This window comes from Sorex araneus, chromosome 6 (assembly GCF_027595985.1).
Source record: "Sorex araneus isolate mSorAra2 chromosome 6, mSorAra2.pri, whole genome shotgun sequence".
Lineage (NCBI taxonomy): Eukaryota > Metazoa > Chordata > Mammalia > Eulipotyphla > Soricidae > Sorex > Sorex araneus.
In genome coordinates, this window is record NC_073307.1 from 95,547,970 (window position 1) to 95,568,261 (window position 20,292).

General features: G+C 60.2%; 3 protein-coding genes across 3 annotated transcripts; 2 read left to right on the forward strand and 1 right to left on the reverse strand.

Annotated features, from left to right (window-relative positions):
- The first annotated feature begins 4,059 nt into the window (after positions 1–4,059).
- MIEF1 (mitochondrial elongation factor 1) lies at positions 4,060–7,363 on the forward strand. The gene is made up of 4 exons (XM_004610520.2): positions 4,060–4,203; positions 5,402–5,579; positions 5,700–5,962; positions 6,323–7,363. Exons 1-4 carry the CDS (start codon positions 4,060–4,062, stop codon positions 7,127–7,129), a joined length of 1,392 nt encoding a protein of 463 aa, XP_004610577.1. The 3' UTR covers positions 7,130–7,363.
- A 4,870-nt stretch (positions 7,364–12,233) lies between these two features.
- ATF4 (activating transcription factor 4) lies at positions 12,234–14,092 on the forward strand. The gene is made up of 3 exons (XM_004610521.2): positions 12,234–12,443; positions 12,778–13,098; positions 13,191–14,092. The coding sequence occupies exons 2-3, from the start codon at positions 12,873–12,875 to the stop codon at positions 14,018–14,020; spliced, it is 1,056 nt and encodes a 351-aa protein (XP_004610578.1). The 5' UTR covers positions 12,234–12,443; positions 12,778–12,872; the 3' UTR covers positions 14,021–14,092.
- Positions 14,093–15,093: 1,001 nt separating this feature from the next.
- Positions 15,094–16,722, reverse strand: RPS19BP1 (ribosomal protein S19 binding protein 1). The gene is made up of 4 exons (XM_012933238.2): positions 16,587–16,722; positions 16,367–16,492; positions 15,532–15,629; positions 15,094–15,365 (listed from the first exon to the last, which is right to left on the reverse strand). Exons 1-4 carry the CDS (start codon positions 16,636–16,638, stop codon positions 15,234–15,236), a joined length of 408 nt encoding a protein of 135 aa, XP_012788692.1. The 5' UTR covers positions 16,639–16,722; the 3' UTR covers positions 15,094–15,233.
- Positions 16,723–20,292: the final 3,570 nt, after the last annotated feature.

Below are 20,292 nucleotides of genomic sequence, written 5' to 3' on the forward strand. Positions count from 1 at the left end.
AAGCTGTGCTTAACCCGCTGCTTCTCCCGATGGCACAGAGGAAAGAAAGGGCCCGTCCGTGCCCTGGGAGCTCGGGGCAGCTCAGGGCCTTGGGGGGGGGGCACCCACAGAGGGCGGGAGGGAAGAGGGCGTCTCTCCCAAGAGCAGAAGCTCCTGGCAGGCATCCAGAGGCCCTGGGGAGGAGGTGGGACCCACGCTTGGCCGTCTGGTGGCACCCAGGAGGACAGTCACCCAAGCCGGGGCCGGGCCAGGTCCCAAGGACCGAGTCCCTTTGAGATTGTGAGGGCTGCTAGGGGCAGCGGTCACGGCTTTTTTATTTTTTTCCTTTTTGCTTTTTGTGTCACACCCGGCGATGCACAGAGGTTACTCCTGGCTCTGCACTCAGGAATTACTCCTGGCGGTGCTCAGGGGACCATACGGGATGCTGGGAATCGAACCCGGGTTGGCCACGTGCAAGGCAAATGCCCTATCGCTCCAGCCCCTGTCATTTCTTTTTTTTTTTTTTTGCTTTTTGGGTCACACCTGGCAATGCTCAGGGGTTACTCCTGGCTCTGCACTCAGGATTTACTCCTGGTGGTGCTCAGGGGACCCTATGGGATGCTGGGAATTGAACCCGGGTCAGCTGCGTGCAAGGCAAACGCCCTCCCCGCTGTGCTATTGCTCCAGCCCCTGACCCTAAGTTTTTTTTTTTTAATGGCTTTTTTAAGTCGGGGGTGGGCTGACATGGAGGGGGGCTTGGGGCGGAGACCACGTGGGGGACAAGCCGAGAGATGCGCGGCTGTGGCTGTGGCTGACGAGATGAGGGGCACCCAGGGGGTCGGCCACAGGCCTGGCGGGAGGGCCGGGCTGCCCACTGGGAAGGTGCGGCGGGGCGCAGAGAGCTGGAGGAGCCTGGGGGTGACGGTCTCCTGAGCGCCTCTCGAGGCACGCCAGGGCCAGGCCGAGCGGGTGCCCCTGAGCCTGTCTGCGGCCCTGGGCTCCTCCGACTGAGTGGGTGGCAGGTTGCCTGACCACCTTCCTAACAGGCTGCCAGAGGCTCTTCCCACGGGGCCCCCCTCCACCTGGCAGGGAGCACTGGCAGGGAGCACTAGTCGTTCCTCAAACACCTCCGCGCCCACTCCCAGTCCCTCAGGCCAGTAGCTCTTTGCTTGTTTGTTTGATTTTGTATTTTTGGGGGGACAAACTTGGTGCACAGGAGTCACTCCTGGCGGGGCTCTGGGGACCATATGAGATGCCGGGGATCGAACCCGGGTCTGCTGCGCCTTGCCTGCTTCCCATACTTTCTCTCTAGGCCTCCGGGCTCGTAGCTCTTTGGAATTTCGCTCCGGGACGTTGCCCCAGTGAATCAGAATATTCCAAGAAGGGGCTGGAGGGATAGCACAGCGGGTTTGCCTTGCACGCGGCCGACCCGGGTTCGATTCCCAGCATCCCATAGGGTCCCCTGAGCACTGCCAGGGGTAATTCCTGAGTGCAAAGCCAGGAGTCACCCCTGAGCATCGCTGGGTGTGACCCAAAAAGAAAAAAATACTCCAAGAAGCTGTGGGCAGGGTTCGAGGAGACGTGATCAGGTTGGTGGGACCCCTGTGGCCACTGCCCTACCCCCCAGCCTGCAGCTGAACCCGGCCGTGCCCGGGCAGCAGGCCAGAGCTAACCTTTGCCTGTTCCTGTGTGTGAGCGTTGTTGCCGCCAGTGAGCCAGGCTGGTGTGGCGGGAGTGACTCGAGAATGCCCGCATGCTCGGCCACGCGGGGTGTGTGCCAGCTGCTCTCACGTGGACTCAAGCCAGATCGCCTTTTCCCGTGAAAGAGGTTGGAATTTTCATAGATCTGCGCTGTCATCCCAGGAAGCCTGCAGGCCCTCCATTTCCTGTCACCCCCTCTCTATTGGGGTGCTAGGCATTCTTTCTGGGGGGGCGTCCCAGCCTGGGGGCTGCCCCTGGCAATTGTCAGGCAACAGTTGGCAGTTTCATGGGAAGGCCTGAGGGTCCTACGGAGAGGGCCCCACAGTGGAGGGACACACACAGCCCTGTCAGTGCTCAGGGGACCCTCTTTTTTTTTTTTTTTTTTGTGTTTGGGTCACTCCTGGCGATGCACAGGGGTTACTCCTGGCTCATGCATTCAGGGATTACTCCTCGCGGTGCTCGGGGGACCATATGGGATGCTGGGATTCGAACCTGGGTCTGCCACGTGCAAGGCAAACGCCCTCCCCGCTGTGCTATCACTCCAGCCCCTCAGGGGACCCTCTGATACGTGCCACCTGCAGGATGGGACCCTGACTTGACCTCCCTCCCGGGCCCTGATTAGCCTTTCTCTTCCCGTCTCGGGACTAGGGTCAGTCCTGCGCCTTACGGGTGGGAGAGTCCGGATTCTCCCGCCTCAGCCTGCCCTCAGGCTTAGTGCTCCTTGCTCTGCCTCCTTAAGAAAGTTTGAGGGCAGTGGGGGTGGGCAGAGTAGCAGGGTTCAGGCTCTTGTGTTTCTTACGGTTGGCCCTGGTCCAATTCCTGGCACTGCATATAGTCCCCTGAGCACTGCTCGGTGGGGCCCAAGTAGTTGGCATCCCCAGATAAATTTGAAAACAAGTTCTTAGGGTCCAGAGCAAAAAAAACCAAAAAACACCAAGAGACCTTTTTTTTTTTTTTTTTTTGCTATTTGGGTCACACCCAGCAATGCACAGGGGTTACTCCTGGCTCATGCACTCAGGAATCACTCCTGGCGTTGCTCAGGGGACCATATGGGATGCTGGGAATCGAACCCGGGTTGACCGCGTGCAAGGCAAACGCCCTACCCACTGTGCTATCGCTCCAGCCCCAAAAGACCATTTTTTTATTTTTATTTTTATTTATTTATTTATTTATTTTTTTTTCCTTCTTGCTGCGATTTATTCAGGGACTTTCCATTGAAGGGGGAAGAAATGGGAACGAGGGGGAAGGAAGCGGAGGAGAGAGGGATGCAGGAGGGGGAAGCCAAGACCATTTTTTAAAAAACCAATGTTAAAGTGGTTCAGCAAAGGCTGTCATGCAGGAAAGTGTTTGCACAGGCCCCGGCCTGTGACTAGTGGCTGTCTGAGCCTGCACGTGGTCTAGACAGGGGCTGCCCTCCGCGGCAGAGGGGTCTGTGGTAATGATGGGCACAAACACGGGGGTGGCTTGGACAGCAGAGACAGGGTCACCCACCGTGTCTCGGCAGGTGGGTCTTGCAGCAGCCCTGTGCTCCAGGCATATTCTCCCTCCCTGCATTTTTCTGCAGTGGGGGCAGTATCTACACCCGGTGATGCTCAGGGTACCTCTGACTCGGATCTCAGGGGTCACCCCCAGTGGCCTCTGGGCGCCAGAGATAGAACTTGGGCCGGCGATGTGCACGGCCAGCGCCCTCCCTGAGACACTACCGCTCCGGCCCTGTTTCCCGTTCCCAGGGCCGAGGGCTTCAGGAGCTCATTGTGGTCAGTCGCCAGCCCCGGAGGGAGGCTCAGAGGCGTGTCTGGTGTCAGGTTCTGCTCCTGCAGCCGGCGCTCTCCACGCTGCCCACACTGTCCACTCTCTCCCTTGGTCACGGGTACTCTTGAGTGGCTTGAGAGGCTCCTGCTGGCGGCCGCCCTGACAGGGATGTGCCCTTTGCTGTTGCCTCACCTCCAGGGACTGTTTCCTTGTCCTAGAGATGGGACAGCAGGAGGGCGTTGACCTTGTACACAGCAGCACTTTGTACACTCGGGTTTGATCCCCGGCATCCTATAGGGTCCCCTGAGCACACCAGGAGTGGCCCCAAAACCAAACAAACAAAAAAAAAGGCCTGCCAGGAGCGGGGAGCCTGGGGCTTTTATTTGGGCCCCTGGCAAGGCCCCCTGTGAGCTGATGGGTGGGCTTAGATGGGCCCGTCATGGAGTAGTTCCCACGTGATCCCAGTATGCCGCTGGGAAGGGGATCGAGTGGCTGGGACGTTGGGTATTCCAGTGCCGTGGTGGCCGCCAGCGTGCCGCGGGCACTGACCGGCGGGGGGTGCGGAGCGGAGGGCGGCCATGGTGGTCCCGGTGCTGATGACTGTCTGGCTTCCTCCTCAGGTGAGCCATGGCGGGCGCCGGCGAGCGCAAGGGCAAGAAGGACGACAATGGCATCGGCACGGCCATTGACTTTGTGCTCTCCAATGCCCGGCTGGTGCTGGGCGTGGGCGGCGCTGCCATGCTGGGCATTGCCACCCTGGCGGTGAAGCGGGTAAGCACCTGCAGCCCGGGAGGGCCGGGCACTGAGGAGCGGGGCACCGTGGGTGGGCCCTGGCCTTGGGCATCAGTGAGTCGGCGGCAGGGCTGCCCCGAGCTTCCGGCTAGAGTGCTGCCCGGGGTGGGGTGGGGGGAGATGCGGTGACAGCACTAGCGGGGGCAGGGTCGTGAGTTCCCAGTCCCGGTTTCCTGAGACGCCTTTGCGCCTTGCAGCTGCTTCTCGTCCTGGTGCGCATGAGAGCACTGCAGGCTGGAGTGCAGGCGGGGCGGGCTCAGTGTTTGCTAGCTCAGAACCAGCTTCCAGCGCCGGCACCGGACAGGTGAACCCACAGAGGAGTGTGGTGTCACTGCTCACGGCCACGCGGCAAACGTCACAGCTCCAAGCAGCAGAGGGGCTGGAGAGACAGGACCGTGCAGAGGGCGTTTGCCAAGCACGTGGCCGGTGGGTTAGATCCCCGGCATCGCAGAAAGTTCCCCGAGCCCACCTCAGTAATTCCTGAGTGCAGGGCCAGGAGTAAGCCTCGAGCACTCCCTGGTGCAGTCCAGAACACAGGAAAGATCCAGAATTGGAAATTGCCAGAAGACCCTCCTGGTCATTCTCGCTGTCTTTCCGTCTTCATGCTTTTCCTCCTCGTGTCCCCCCCGACTGGACTGAGCTGAGGGCCGGGAGCAGGCTGGCGCGGTCACCACACTGAGTAATATGTGTGAAATTGGTGACTCGGTGCTCTGCATCGTGTTCCCTTCGTGCGGTGCGAGTTCCGTAGTTAGAAAATGCAGCTTTGTGTGGGAAGTTTACGTGTATTCATTGAGGTGGTGTGGGGAAAAACAAAAAGAAGTTATAAGTGAAAAAGAAAAATCAGGTTTTGAGGTATTTATAGGTCCGCATTATATAACTTTCCAGACAGAGCCAGAGGGTTAAGGGCGTGCCTTGCATGCAGCTGACCCCAGTTTGACCCCTGGCAGCACGTGGAGCACCCCAAACAGGACAGATGTGGTCTCCAAGCCCCCCGTATCCCCAAATAAAGGGAAAAAATAAACCTGGCTGTGAAGCTATCGCGGGGCTGTGGCATCTTGGATAAATCTTGTGAGATCATTTACAGCGCAGTTGTCCCCAGAGCAGAGTCAGAGGCAGACAGTCGCGGGTGGGGCCGGACCACGGGTCCGAGGCTCAGCGCTGTCCCCTCTGCCCCCAGATGTATGACCGGGCCATCAGCGCCCCCACCAGCCCCACCCGCCTGGGCCATTCCGGGAAGAGGAGCTGGGAAGAGCCGAACTGGATGGGCTCCCCGAGGCTGCTGAACAAGGACATGAAGACGGGCCTGAGCCGCTCCCTGCAGGCGCTGCCCACCGACGCCTCCGCCTTCGACACCGGTGAGGCCCGCCCCGCCTGCTTCCGGGGGCTTCTGCCCCAGCCCACCCCCCCACTCGGGCTCAGGCCGAGGCCCGAGCAAGGATGGGAAGAGCTCACGTGCCTCTCTCTTGCCTTGGCAGATACGTTCTGCCCGCCCCGGCCCAAGCCATTGGCCAGGAAGGGCCAGGTAGACTTGAAGAAGTCACGACTCCGCATGTCCCTGCAGGAGAAACTGCTCACCTACTACCGGGACCGGGCGGCCATCCCCGCCGGCGAGCAGGCGCGGGCCAAGCAAGCTGCCGTGGACATATGTGCCGAGCTGCGGAGCTTCCTGCGGGCCAAGCTGCCTGACATGCCGCTCCGAGACATGTACCTGAGCGGCAGCCTCTACGACGACCTGCAGGTACCGCTTCTCACGCGGGTGGGGTGCCGCACATCTGGGGGGAGGTCTGCTGCTGAGGACCCCCGGGTTGGGGGGTGTCCGGATCCTGGAGCAAACTCGGTCCCGGAAGGAAGCTCTGGGAAACCGCCGTTCGCTCGTCCCCATCTCTGCTTTCTGGCTTCCTCCTCCCCAAGGTTGCCAGGCGTGGGGCTCAGAGTGTGGGGGTCCCTGACCCCTGCTTTCCCTCCCACCGAGTTGACGTGGATCGCAGAGTTCTTCTTCCCTGCTGCTGCTGGGGAGGCAAGAGTGGGACCTGCATTTGGGGAAACATCTCGAGAGCAAGGGAAACGCGTCACAACTATTGCGTTCTTTCCCCCGCAGGTGGTGACAGCTGACCACATCCAGCTCATCGTGCCCCTCGTGCTGGAGCAGAACCTCTGGTCGTGCATCCCGGGCGAGGACACCATCATGAACGTCCCTGGCTTCTTCCTGGTCCGCCGCGAGAACCCCGAGTACTTTCCCCGTGGGAGCAGTTACTGGGACCGCTGTGTCGTCGGGGGCTACCTGTCCCCAAAGACCGTGGCAGACACGTTTGAGAAGGTCGTGGCCGGCTCCATCAACTGGCCGGCCATTGGCTCCCTCCTGGACTACGTCATCCGGCCCGCCCCGCCCCCCGAGGCCCTGACTCTGGAAGTTCAGTATGAGCGGGACAAGCATCTGGTCATTGACTTCCTGCCGTCGGTGACCCTTGGGGACACTGTCTTGGTGGCCCGGCCACATCGACTAGCCCAGTACGACAACCTGTGGCGGCTGAGCCTGCGTCCAGCCGAGACGGCTCGCCTGCGGGCCCTGGACCAGGCCGACCTGGGCTGCCGCTCTCTGTGCCTCAAGATCCTCAAGGCCATCTGCAAGTCCACCCCCGCTCTGGGCCACCTCACTGCCAGCCAGCTCACCAACGTCATCCTCCACTTGGCCCAGGAGGAAGCCGACTGGTCCGCAGAGATGCTGGCCGACCGCTTCCTGCAGGCCCTCAGGGGGCTCATCAGCTACTTAGAGGCCGGGGTCCTGCCCAGCGCCCTGAACCCCAAGGTGAATCTGTTTGCAGAGCTCACCCCCGAAGAGATAGATGAATTGGGCTACACCCTGTACTGCTCGCTGTCCGAGCCAGAGGTGCTGCTGCAGACGTAGGGCAGGGGAAGGTCAGGGTGGGCACGGGCCCTGGAGGGTCCGTTCGAAACCCTTGGCTGTGAAGCTGGTGCCTCCCAGGCTCCCTCGGGGCCTCCTGTCTGCTGGCCATGGCCCATATCACGCCCCGTCACGCCCCGCCACGCTGATCAGATCCACGTCCTCCGTTCTGTTCTCACCCAGCCCTTTCTATTTTTGTTACCAAACACAAACACTGTGCTCTTTGCTCCCCCCGCGGCTCCGGCTCTCTCTGGGTCAACTGGGCAGGGGGGCTCTGGCCTGAGCTGGGACCATTTGGTGTGTGTGGGGGCTGCGTCCGCTTCTGTCCCTCTTTTCAGTGTCTTCCCCCCCCCCCTCGTTTGTGCCTTGTCTCTGCTCCTTCCTCGGGTCACCTCTGCCTGATCGGGATGTTGCCTTTAGTGGAGGGTCCCGCAGAGTCCTGGCGGCAGTTTCCAGGCGGGCCTGGGCTGAGCCGAGCGACCGCCCCGACGGTATTTCGGCTTTGGGGTCGTGGCGGCAGAGGAGCGGGTCTCTGAGCCGGGGCCCTGGGGTGCAGTGAGCTGCAGGATCAAGTGGGCGCCTGGTTATGTGGAGGGTGTGTCTTAGTGGGACACACGAGGGTGGGGGGGAGTGCAGAGCAGGACCGGCCACGGGCAGGTGAGCGCCGGAGTCGACGAGGGAGGGGAGGAGTGGCCAGGGACCCCCTCTGCCTGGGAGGATGTGGTCACCCACTTCTTGGCCTTGTTGCCAACTCGGGTGAGACCCTTGAGGACATGGCCTTAGCCACGCAGGTCCAGGGGGCGGCGCTGGAGCCCAGCTCTGGTCTGGGCTGCGACCTTGTTCTGCCCCGGCCGCGCCTTTCTTGGGTCTCACCTTCGAGCACGAACAGGCCCGTTGGCCCCTCCTTCCCCATCGTCGTCTGGGCACCTCCAGAGGCTGCCCTCCGCGGCCCCGCGGGAGACAGGTGCTAGGAAGAGCCCATGGGGAGCGTGGGGGGCCCCTGCGTGGCCGCCGTAGAGTCGCACTGTTCGCGCAGGGTGCCTGCTCGGAGGGGCGGGTGGTGAATACACAGTGTCTGCAGCTGCCTGTCCTGTGTCGTCTTTTCTGCCATTGCTGGTGGCCCACGTCTCATCTGCACCTCCACTAGGCAGCGCTCGGCTGTCTTCCTGTTCTTACTACCTCCCCCCGTGAGCCCGCTGCAGCTCCGCATCTGTCCCCTTCCTGCGCCGTGACACAGTGATGGCAGGGAGCACTGCAGCCTCGGCCACCTTGGAACTTCAGGGAGGGGTGCCCGGTCTGTGGGTGAAGGGTGTGGGGTGGGCTGGCGAGCCTGGTTGTGTGAGGAGACTCTTCCTGCATCTTATCACATGCATGCAGAAGCTGCTCGCGTGACTCGTGGCCCCCAGGGGCCTGAGCAGTGGCTGCGGGTCACAGGCGTGCCTTGCTCGCTCAAGGCTGGGCTTGCTCTCTGGCACCTCTGGGAGTCACCCTGGGCACCACTGGTGGCCCTGAAGAAAAGACAAAAATTCCGAACAAATTGGAGTTAGAAAATCTCTATGCCAAGTTTCACCCAGAGCAGTAGGTGTAGAGCAGTGATTGTCTGTTGGGGACCCATGGGTAGTTCAGGGGGCCACAGGGGAAAGGTATGGGGCGGGGGAGGGGGGGCATGAGGAGACTCAGGTGACCATGAGAAGGAAGCAAGTGGGCAGGGGTGAGAAGCCCCAGTGCAGAGGACATGGGCGGGGGGGCGGCGGGGGATGCTGTGTGGTGTCCACCAGCGTCTGAGAGGCAGGGTCAGGAGAGCGGAGGGTGGCAAAGGTAGTGCCATTCTTGGAGAGGCGTGATTTGGTTTTGGGGTGCACGCCTTTCACACAGGAGGCCCAGGATCAACTCCAGCTGTCCCCACCCCCAAAGCACATCACTGGAAGCCGCAGGCAGAACAGTTCCAGCCCTTCACCCTCTGGGCACATCACACATACCACATGCGCTGTGGATCTTGAGATTTGGATGGAAGAGGGTAATGCTCATACCCCTTCCCCGTTTTATTTTTTACAAGAATCTCTGGGGAAAGCCAGGGGAACTTCCCCCTTTCACCCCCGCTCTGCCCACCTTGCTTTTCTCTTCAGTGGACTCTCTTGGCCGTAAGAGCTTCCACTCCTGCTCAGTATGAACATTCAGGGAACCCTCAGGGTTAGCCTAAAGCTCGGAAGACACCTCATCTTGAAAACCGAAGCAATCCCAACGTGTGTGTTGGTCTGCTCTGTTTAAAACATCACCAGTCCATGGAGCTGGAGAGATAGCACAGCGGGTAGGGTGTTTGCCTTGCACGCGGCCGACCCGGGTTCAAATCCCAGCATCCCATATGGTCCCTTGAGTGCCGCCAGGGGTAATTCCTGAGTGCAGAGCCTGGAGTAACCCCTGTGCATCGCCAGGTGTGACCCAAAAAGCAAAAAAAAAAAAAAACCACTGGTCCAGGAAAATTCTGTCACTGTCACTGTCCTCCTGTTGCTCATTGATTTTGCTCGAGAGGGCACCAGCATTATTTTTCTTGAAAAGCTTGGCTGTGACATTTTTCCAATAAAGGAAGACTCCGCGCGGGTTTGGAGAGGAGCCGAGGTTCCTGTTTGCTGCAGCTCACGGCCCTCATTCCCGCTTCCGAGCTGCCTGTGAAGCTGCCAACACTCCTCACTTTGGAGCTCCAGTGCTCCTGAGGAGGAATTAGCTTCAGCACCAGACTTCCTTTCGGGGCCCCTGTGAGCCTGCCAAAACTCCAGGCGGAGCCGGGGAAGGAGCAGAGCTGGTACTAGCCAGGGATTCTTTTTTCTTTTTTTGGGGGGGTCACACCCGGGGATGCACAGGGGTTACTCCTGGCTCTGTGCTCAGGAATTACTCCTCGCGATGCTCAGGGGACCATTTGGGATGCTGGGGATTGAACCCGGGTCTGCCGTGTGCAAGGCAAACACCCTTCCCTGTTGTACTATCGCTCTGCTCCTCAGCTGCAGATCCTAAGGGCCAAAACACCCCAGATGGTTCTTTTTTTTTTTTTTCTTTTTGGGTCACACCCAGCAATACACAGGGGTCACTCCTGGCTCATGCACTCAGGAATCACCCTTGGCGGTGCTCAGGGGACCATATGGGATGCTGGGATTTGAACCTGGGTCGGCCCCGTGCAAGGCAAACGCCCTACCCGCTGTGCTATCACTCCAGCCCCTGCGTAAGTGTTCTTTTTTTGTTTGTCTTGGTTTCTGGCCAACACCTGGTAATGCTCTGGCCTTACTCCTGGCTCTGCAGTCAGGAATACTGACGGTGCTCTGGGGGCTATAAAAGATGCTGGGGATTCAACCTGGGTCTTCCGTGACTGCAGCAGTGTCAAAACTGGGGCGTCCTCTTGCCTGCTACCTGCATAGCCACCCATCAGGAGGTGCTGCCCTTGGATGGCACCAAAAAGAGGCCCCAGTTAGGCCTTTGAACAGGTGTGTTCAGGCAGGATTTTTTTTTTTCTTTTTTGCTTTTTGGGTCACACCCGGCCATGCACAGGGGTTACTCCTGGCTCTGCACTCAGGAATTACCCCTGGCGGTGCTCAGGGGACCCTATGGGATGCTGGGAATCGAACCCGGGTCGGCCGCGTGCAAGGCCAAAGCCCTACCCCACTGTGCTATCGCTCCAGCCCCTCAGGCAGGAATTTTATTTTTTTTGTGATTTGCAGCGCTCTGATTTGCTACTGGCAGAGCTCTGGGACCTTAAGCTGCTGGGGATCAAACCTGGGGCCCCCATCCAACGATCTCCCTGCCTGGGGAGGGACTGTTGGCCGAGAGAGACCAGCCGATGGGTCTAGAGTCCTCCAAGGGAACGGAAAGTCACGGCAGAGCCTGCCTGCGTATGCCAATTTATGGCTCGTGCCCGGCTCTAGTTGGTTTCATCTCCGTGACAAAAGCCACGGGCGCAGGATGACGTTATTGTAAAGAGGCTGGACTAGTCACTGGAGGCCGAGTCACAGCGGAGTCCTGGTGATAGCGTTCATCACTTCAGCCCGCGCCGAGGGTGCTCATTGCGAGCCGTGTTTCATCGAGCAGGAAGTGGCTCTGCGGCTGTCCACGCTTCCGGGAATGGCAGAGCCAGGATTCTCCTGGGGTTGTCCTGAAACCTGCCATCCGGCTCCTTCAGCCCCGGGCTGCACCTGGGGTCTGCCGGGCGCGCGCCTCGCACTATCCCCGCTGACCGCTGACAGGAGAAGGGGCAGCGGGGAGCGCCGGCTTGGCCCGTGTGAGGCATCCCGGGGACCCCCCCCCGTCCTTTTTTTTCTTTAAAGAAAATTTGTTGGCTCAAGACAATGACGAATCTGTGGCTAATAAGCAGTTTCCCACGTCGCTTTTTCCTACAGCTTTCTCTGAGGGGAACAGCCCAGCTCTCACAGAAATGGGCTCTGTACGGATCGCTGAGGTGGAAGGAGCTCTGCTGCGACCACAGGACAGACAATGCCGGGCCGTGGAAGGCGCCGGGGCTTCCTCGGCACGTCCTGTCCTCGGGGCGCCTCAGCTAGCGCGGCCCTCAGGGGCCAAAGCGTCGGAACAGCGCGGACAAGGAGACGGACGCCCGAGCCCGGCGGCGGGAACAGCGCCGGTAGCCCCGCCCCTTCTCGCGCAGACCCTGGCTCAGCCCGGGCCAATAGGCGAGGGAGATAAATATGACTCATCGCGCCTGGCCAATCAGCTCCACGCGCGCTCTCCTACAACATCTCGCGCGATTGCGAGGCTGCCGCCCCTTGTGCTTGACAATTAAAAAAAAAAAACCTTCCTTGAAAGTCTTCGAGCTGACACCGGAAATGAGGGTGTCTGGAGATCCCTCCGCGCCCCGGGAGGCTGAGGGAAGGGCGACATTGCGATCTTGCAAAGTAGTGCGCCTCCTTTGAACTATCGTGAAACTCTGAAAGTTCCTCATTTTGTCTCTACAGCTGCGCCTCGGCTATGAGAACTGTTGCATGGGGGGCTGCCGGGGCGGGCATGGGAGGGATGGAAACGAACGACCGAGAAGACGAGGGCACGTGACCTCGGCGGAAGGATCGCGGGAGTGACGCGTCTCCGCCGGAGCCAAGTCTATAAATACACCCACGTCCGGCGAGGTGCGGCCATTTCTCCTCCGTCCGCCCATCGATGTAGTTCGTCGTCTCGCGAGCGTGCGCCTGTCCTCCGCTCCCAGAGGGTCCGCAGCCACCATGGCGTATTAGAGGCAGCAGTGCCTGCGGCAGCATCGGCCTTTGCAGCGGCGGCAGCAGCACCAGGCTCTGCAGCGGCACCCCCCAGCGGCTTAAGCCATGGCGTAAGGGACCGGGGCGTGCCCGGGGTGGGGGCAGGGCGGCCCCGGCGCGCGCGGGGGTTTCCGGCTTGCAGGGGCGCGGCGGCGCTCGGCGTCGCGGAGAGGGAAGCGGGTTTTACGAGCCTCGGGGACGCGGTGCCCCCGGCGCCCCGAGAAACGTGGCAGGGGCCAAGATGGCGGCGGGGCAGGGCGGCGGCGCGTGAGTCACGGCCACGTGGGCGGGGCGGCCGGATGGGGGGGTGCCCGGCGCCCACGGGCCGGGTCGCGCGGTGGCGGCGATGGGGGTCCCCGGCTCGTGGCTCGCGCCCTCACGGGCCGGGGTCTGCGCGCCCTGCAGGCTTCTCACGGCATTGAGCAGCAGCGTTGCTGTCACCGACAAAGACACCTTCGAGCTGAGCACGTCCCCCGAGTCCGGCAGCCGAGCCCCGCAGCATGGCCGAGATGAGCTTCCTGGGCAGCGAGGTGTTGGCGGGGGACTCGATGTCCCCCTTCGACCCGTCGGGTTTGGGGGCTGAAGAGAGCCTCGGTCTCCTGGACGACTACCTGGAGGTGGCCAAGCACTTCAGACCTCATGGGCTCTCCGGCGACAGGGCTAGGGCGGGCTGCTCCGAGTGGCTGGCTGCGGACGGCTTGGTCGGCGCCTCGGACGGCGGCAAGGGTGAGCCGGGGGCCCGCGCGCGTGGTGGGGGAGGGGGCGGCGGCCTGGGGGGGCTCGTGTGTGACAAGTGCCCCCCCTCCGTCTCTCTGCAGAAGATGCCTTCTCGGGCACGGACTGGATGGTGGAGAAGATGGATCTGAAGGAGTTCGACTTCGACGGCCTGCTGAGCCTAGGCGACCTGGACACCATGCCCGATGACCTCCTAGCCACGCTGGACGACACGTGTGACCTCTTTGACCCGCTCCAGGAGAGTGACAAGGAGCCCCCCCAGATAGAGAACCCCATTGGCCATCTTCCAGAAAGTTACCCGAAAACAGACCAGGTTGCCCCCTTGACCTTCCTGCAGCCGCTCCCCCCCTCCCCCGGCCTGCTGGCCTCCACTCCAGACCATTCCTTTAGCCTAGAGCTGGGCAGCGAGGTGGTGATCGCTGCCGGGGACAGGAAGCCCGACGCCGCGGGCCCCGCCACAGGGATCTCTCTGTGCGTAAAGGAGGAAGAGGCCCCCTCAGACAACGACAGCGGGGTCTGCATGAGCCCCGACTCCTACCTGGGCTCCCCCCAGCACAGCCCACCTTCCACCAGGGGCTCCCCGAGTCCGGGCCTGCTCTCCCCAGGTGCCCTCAGTGGCTCTGCCCGCCCCAAGCCCTATGACCCTCCTGGGGAGAGGATGGCGGCAGCCAAGCTGAAGGGCGAGAAGCTCGATAAGAAGCTGAAGAAGATGGAGCAGAACAAGACGGCGGCCACCAGGTACCGCCAGAAGAAGCGGGCGGAGCAGGAGGCCCTGACGGGCGAGTGCAAGGAGCTGGAGAAGAAGAACGAGGCCCTGAAAGAGCGTGCGGAGTCCCTGGCCAAGGAGATCCAGTACCTGAAAGATCTGATGGAGGAGGTCCGCAAGGCCAGGGGCAAGAAGCGGGTCCCCTAGCTAGATCCTAGATCCGGAGTGTGCTTGTACATAGGCTTGCGCTGGTGTGTAATAAATTATTTTGTAGCATAAGCATGGCTGCCAGCCTCTTGACTCAACTGGAAGAAACCAGCTTTGGGGTTAGGCTGGATGCAAGATCCCCCGCCCCCAGATCGGAAGGGTTGCTCAGGGTCAGATTTGGATCTTGATCCTCAAGGATTACATTTGGCCTTGCTCGACAAGGGTCACGTGCTAGGGCTCCCCAATAAGGACTTGGATGACAACCCAGATGGAGGGTGGGGAGGGTCCTGCTCACCCAGGAGCCTGATCAGGTTTCTGGAATCCCGGGAGCTGTGGCCCAGACCCACTGGGCTGGAAACCTGAGAGCCTTAGAATCCAGGCCCTGTGGGACTCACACTGCCCAGCCCTTTGAGGCAGAGGGTGATGCTGCAGCTTGACCAAGCAGCTGTCATGGCCCTGGGACTCTGTCCCTAGAACTGTCCCGGGTGACAGGACTCACCCCCTGCAACTACCCTTCACCATGGACTCTGGCAGGTCTGAGAGGGAGGCAGGCCTTACCCCTGGCACCTGCCCCCTCGCAGGGGGTCTCTTTCTACTGTGGAGAAGGAAGGCAAAGGGGCTCAGCAGAGCGCCCCCTGGTGGAGGCTCAGTGTCAGGAGATGCCCAGGGTGGGACTGAGCCTGAATCCCTGTTCCTGTGTCAAACCAGATTTGCTCTGAGCTCAGATCCGGGGGGGGGGGGGGGGGGGGGGGCCTTTCGGTCTGGAGCTGAAGCCAACACTGGCCTGTGTTATCAGGTGACAGTCACAACCATGCAGGATCCACAGCTCGCCACCAAAGCACCCAAACTTGCCTCTAGCCCGCCTCTGCCCTCTTGGGAACCGTCAGCCAGGCGGGAGACTGTCACTGTTCCCACCCGGCACAGAAGGCCGAACTGCACGTCCCAGGCAGACTCCCCCAGAACAGCCCCCGCGGGGGTCGGGGAGTGGGGGGTCCTCCCTGTCAGCTGGATGGCTAACACTCTGGCCGGGGGGCTTGGGGAGAAGACCCCCTTTAAGGCAGAGCAAGCACATGGCAGGGCCAGAGCCCGCTTTTTATTAGGCCCCGGGTACACCCTCGTCATCAGGCTGGGGGGGCCTCGGGGCCCGCGCCCACGGTCAGCAGCAGGGCAGGTGCAGGGTGTCTGTGCCAGGCTGCCCCCTCCGGGCTGGGTCTCAGCTGCCGAAATACTCCTGCTGGAACCTCTGGAAGTCCTCCTCCGTGAACACGGTGCCCTCCGCTTTCTTCTTCTTCGCTTTGACCACCGGCCGGTCACAAGCCTTGCGACCACGGTTCTGCCGCAGGATCTGGGGAGGGAGGGGGGTGAGTGCACAGTGACGGGGTCCAGGGACACCCCCAGGAGCTGACCCACGTGGCCTCACGTGGAACAGGGTCACTCCCCCCACCCTCACTGCCCTAGGTCCTTCTGCCCCCCCTTCGCTCTTCCTCGGGTCCGCCCCACAGCGCCCGCACCTGCTGGGTGACAGTCTCGGCCACGGGGCTTCGCGCCTCCGTCAGGAGCTTCAGGTTCTCCCTGAGGTGGCCCCGACTCTGGCGTTTCTGGAACTCGGCTGTGGGCACGGGTGGGCAGGAGACAGCCTTTCAGATCTGGTGCCCAGGCCTGCCACGCACCCCACTGAAGCGCCCCTAGCTCCGCTCCTTTATGGGGCCCCCTTGCCCCGGGCCGCGCCCTCTGTCCAATCATCAGGGCAACGGGAGCACTGTGTGTGTGTTTTTGGGGAGAGGCTCTTCCAGGGCAGGGGAGACCTGGGATACAGAAGAGGAGCAAAGAGCACTGGGGGGTGGGGGGTGCCGAGGCAGAAGGGGTGGCGGAGCACTCTGCAGACTCAGACCGAGTGGGGCTTTGGTGGGGGCACGGCAGACGGAGGGGCGCATCCGTGCCAAGTTCCCAATGCACGTGCCACTGTGTCACGGTAACTCAGGGCCTCGCGCTGGCGAGGCGCGCGCGCCACCCCGACCCCGACCCCATCCCTGTCCCAAGCAGGGGCAGATGCACTGGAGCAGAGGCTGTGCCGAGGCTGAGGGGCGCAGCTGTCACCTCGCCGGATGGCCCGGGACAGGGGAGGGGGGCGGGGCCGGCTAGAGGCCTTTGCAGGGAGCAGTAAAACGGGGGCAGCTCAGAGCTCTGCCCCCCACCCCCGCGCAGAGCGTGGCCGGGAGGAGGGGGAGGAGGCGGGGATGGCGGGGTGAGCCCGGGCACCCCGAGGATCCGGGCACCGCGCTCAGCCCGGGTGCCCCCGCCCTCGGTGCAGCAGGCTCGGGGGCCACCCCGGGAGCCCCGGCTCACCCAGCGCCGACTTGGGCACCTTCCCCTTGGCCGAGTTCCGGAGCTTCTGGGCCTGCGCCGCCTTCGCTCTCCGCTTCGCGCGCTTCCCCGCGGCCGCGCTCGCCGGGGCCGGGGCGGCCGGGGCGCCTGAGGGGAAGGAGAGGCACGACCCGGTCGGGGGCGCGCGCAAGGGTCCCGTCGCCCTCCCGCCCCGGCCCCGCGCCCCCGCGCGCCCTCTCACCCTCCGGCGCCCCCAGCAGCTCCAGACCCCGCCGCAGCAAGGCCGCCGACATGGCCGGGCTCGGCACCACCCCACGGCTCACGTCACTTCCGCTTCGGCCGGCCCCGGCGAGCGGAAGGATTCACCAGCGTGTGGCGCATGCGCCTTCCCGGGATAGGGGGCGGGGCTGGAGGCGGGGTTAAGGAGCAGAAGGATGCCTCGATTGTCCAATCCTGACTTGACGTTTCCTTGGCGCGTCTGGCCACGCCTCCTCCCGGAAGACGCCCAGAATTTGCCCAGTCTAAGCCACTGAGATGAGCGTCTTTCATCTCCGCTGCCGCTTCTGTGAATTAATGTTTAGTATATATATATACTAAATACTATATATATATGTATTTTCTTTTTGGGTCACACCCGGCATTGCACAGGGGTTACTCCTGGCTCATGCAGTCGGAATTACTCCTGGTGGTGCTCGGGGAACCATATGGGATGCTGGGACTCGAACCCGGGTTGGCCTCCTGCAAAGCAAACACTCTACCCACTCTGCTGTCACTCCATCCCCACGTTTAGTATTTTTGATTTATTCTTCAGGGGGCGGCTCAGAGTTTACTCCTGGCTCTACGCTCAGGGATAAATCCTAGCCCGGCTTGGGGGGACCACATGGGGTGCCGGGTATCAAACCGGTCGGCTGTGTGCAAGGCAAGTGCTCAACCCGTTGTCTAGTGTTCCTGATTTTTAAGGAAAATGTTAGGGCTAGATCCTTGTTCACATACTTCAACCAAAGCGACGAATCATTTAGAGCGCTTGCGGCTGGAGAGTGCGGCTGTCTTCCACTAAGCAAGTCATTGGTAAAAACAAGACATTTGCAAAAGTGCAAAACCAACTATCACCGTTTTTCCATTATTTATTTAGTTTGAGACAATATGTGAACTTAAAAATATTTAAATTAAGGAGCTGGAGCGATAGCACAGCGGGTAGGGCGTTTGCCTTGCACGCGGCCGACCCAGGTTCAAATCCCAGCATCCCATATGGTCCCCTGAGCACCGCCAGGAGTAATTCCTGAGTGCATCGCCAGGTGTGACCCAAAAAGCAAAAAAAAAAAAAAAAAAAAAAAAAAATTTAAATTAAAAAATTTAGTTTCTGCACTGGAGGATCATTGTGAGATTGTAACCCAAACATGAAAGCTTGTAACTATCTCACGGTGATTCAATAAAATTAAAAAAATAAAAAATAAATAAACTGGAAAAAAAAGAAAAGAATTTAGTTTCTGACATGTTGAATATACAGAAATAAATACAAATAATCTGTGTGTTATGTATTTGGTACCCTGTCCTTTTTTTTTTAGTGGTTGTGGGAAACAAAAGCCTTCTATATTTAAGGCCAGTGTTCTGCTGGACCACATCCTGGGACTGATTCTGGAATTTTTGTTGTTTTCAAATCACGCTCAGTGATGCTCAGAGCTTCCTCCTGCCTCTGCACTCAGGGATCACTCCTGGAGCTCCGAGGATCATATGGAGTTGTCAGGAATCAAACCTGGGCAACAGATTTTTTTTTCTTTTTGGGTCACACCCAGCGATGCTCAGGGGTTACTCCCGGCTTTGCACTCAGGAATTACTCCTGGAGGTGCTTGGAGGACCATATGGGATGCCGGGGATCGAACCCGGGTTGGCCGCATGCAAGGCAAATGCCCTACCCGCTGTGCTATCGCTCCAGCCCCTGGGCAACGGAATTAATTGTCTTACCCTTTGTACTATTTCTCTGGTCCCTGATTCTAGATTTTTGTTTTATTTATTTTTTATTTTTTAGCTTTTTGGGTCACACCTGGTGATGCTCAGGGGTTACTCCTGGCTCATGCACTCAGGAATTAACTCCTGGTGGTGCTCAGGGAACCATATGGGATGCTGGGAATCGAACTTGGGTCGGCTGCAAGGCAAATGCCCTACCCGCTGTGCTATCGCTCCAGCCCCCGAATCTGGATTTTTAAAACCAGTGTGAAGAGGTTCCTTTATTACTGAACCCAGTAACAAAGTTGGGAGTTGGTAGCTGGAAGGTCAGTTACTGGTGAAATGGAGTTAATGTGTAAAAACCAGTTTTATTCAGTTGCTAGCAACCTGGGGGATTGGCACGCTTCTTCTTTTTTTCTTTTCTTTTTTTTTTTAATGTGTTTTGGGTCACACCCGGCGATGCACAGGGGTTCCTCCTGGCTCATGTACTCAGGAATTACTCCTGGCGGTGCTCGGGGGACCATATGGGATGTCAGAGATCGAACCCAGGTTGGCTGCGTGCAAGGCAAACGCCCTCCCCGCTGTACTATTGCTCCAACCCCCATTGGTGGGCTTCTTGATCCAAGAAACCTGTCTTCCTCCCAGGTTGGATCTAAGGGCTTGTACCAGGAGAAATTTTATGACTCTGGGCAGGGCGTAAGGGAGTCCTATTTCGAGAGAGCCTGGCTGGTCTCAGTGGTGAAGGTACCTGGGGTGATGGTCTGTACCTTGTGAAACTGGGAGACACCACATAAAATAACACCCACTGGGGCTTGCATGACCTTCACGAATCCTTCAAGGCATCTGAGGTTTGCTCTCCCGAGCCCACCCGTCCCTGGACCAGGTTTCACATTAAACTATGCATGAGAACATCTGCAAAGGCCAAGGGGCAGGATGAGAGGGTCCCTGATGAGGACAAGGTGGCGCCTCCTGCCAGCATCCCCAGCCTAGAGAGGAGTCCTCTCCCCGGGGGGTGGGGGGGTGGGGGGACCCTAACTGGCTCAAGCGTCCCCATTGCAGGTACTCCTTACCTGGCAAGAGGTGAGTGAACGGTGCCCAGAGGGAGTCACATTCACCTGGTGAACGAGCTCTGGGGGCCCTGGAGCATGGGGGACACTTGAGGGGTCCTTCAGGATCCACCCGTCTGGGTGCCAGCACCCGCTGGGGCCTGAGGAAGAGCGTCCCCTTCATAGGTGTTACCAGCGCTCTCCACAGGCTCTGTTCTCAGTGTCCTGCAGTTTCCTCACCGCCTCGAGGCTGGGGATAAAACCCAGAACATTCCCTGCTTGGAACTGGGAGTCCAGGCAGACAGCCTATATGTGGTGGCCCTTGGAGGGAGGTGTCCTTGTGGGGGACTGGAGGAGAGGCGCTCTTCACGGGGAAGACTGTCCTGGGCAGAAGGTCCCCAAGAGAAGGCATGTCCCCTGGGATTGGGGGGGGGGCACGCAGAGGAGCTGTGAGGACAGTGGGACGCTCATTGGCATCAGATCAGAGTCCACGTTCCCCCATAGAAGGGGCTTGGCTGGCTCTTGGGGTCTTGTCTCTTCCTGCTTTGAAAATAGTTGTGTGTGTGTGTGTGTGTGTGTGTGTGTGTGTGTTTTGCTTTTTGGGTCACACCCGGCTATGCACAAGGGTTCCTTCTGGCTCTGCACTCAGGAATTACTCCTGCTGGTGCTCAGGGGACCATATGGGATGCTGGGAATCAAACCCGGGTCAGTCGCGTGCAAGGCAAATGCCCTACCCGCTGTGCTATTGCTCCAGCCCCTGTGTGTGTATTTTGGGTCACACCCAGTGATGCTCAGAGGTAACTCCTGGTTCTGCATTAAGGAATTACTCCTGGCGGTGTTCGGGGGACCATATGGGACTTGGGGGATTGAACCTGGGAGGGCAAATGTTTTCTGTATTATTGCCGTGGTCCTCTAAAATAGGTGGTTTGCATCACTGTCCCCAGTAGCCAAAATTTG

Excerpts from the sequence above, each read along its gene's own strand:
- ATF4 (XM_004610521.2), top strand. The coding sequence starts at position 12,873 with ATGGCCGAGATGAGCTTCCTGGGCAGCGAGGTGTTGGCGGGGGACTCG. Across the intron at positions 13,099-13,190 it reads CGCCTCGGACGGCGGCAAGG|AAGATGCCTTCTCGGGCACG; the intron begins GTGAGCCGGGGG and ends GTCTCTCTGCAG.
- MIEF1 (XM_004610520.2), top strand. The coding sequence starts at position 4,060 with ATGGCGGGCGCCGGCGAGCGCAAGGGCAAGAAGGACGACAATGGCATC. Across the intron at positions 4,204-5,401 it reads CCACCCTGGCGGTGAAGCGG|ATGTATGACCGGGCCATCAG; the intron begins GTAAGCACCTGC and ends CTCTGCCCCCAG. Across the intron at positions 5,580-5,699 it reads CGCCTCCGCCTTCGACACCG|ATACGTTCTGCCCGCCCCGG; the intron begins GTGAGGCCCGCC and ends TTGCCTTGGCAG.
- RPS19BP1 (XM_012933238.2), bottom strand. The coding sequence starts at position 16,638 with ATGTCGGCGGCCTTGCTGCGGCGGGGTCTGGAGCTGCTGGGGGCGCCG. Across the intron at positions 15,630-16,366 it reads GGTGCCCAAGTCGGCGCTGG|CCGAGTTCCAGAAACGCCAG; the intron begins GTGAGCCGGGGC and ends CCGTGCCCACAG. Across the intron at positions 15,366-15,531 it reads CCGAGACTGTCACCCAGCAG|ATCCTGCGGCAGAACCGTGG; the intron begins GTGCGGGCGCTG and ends CTCCCTCCCCAG.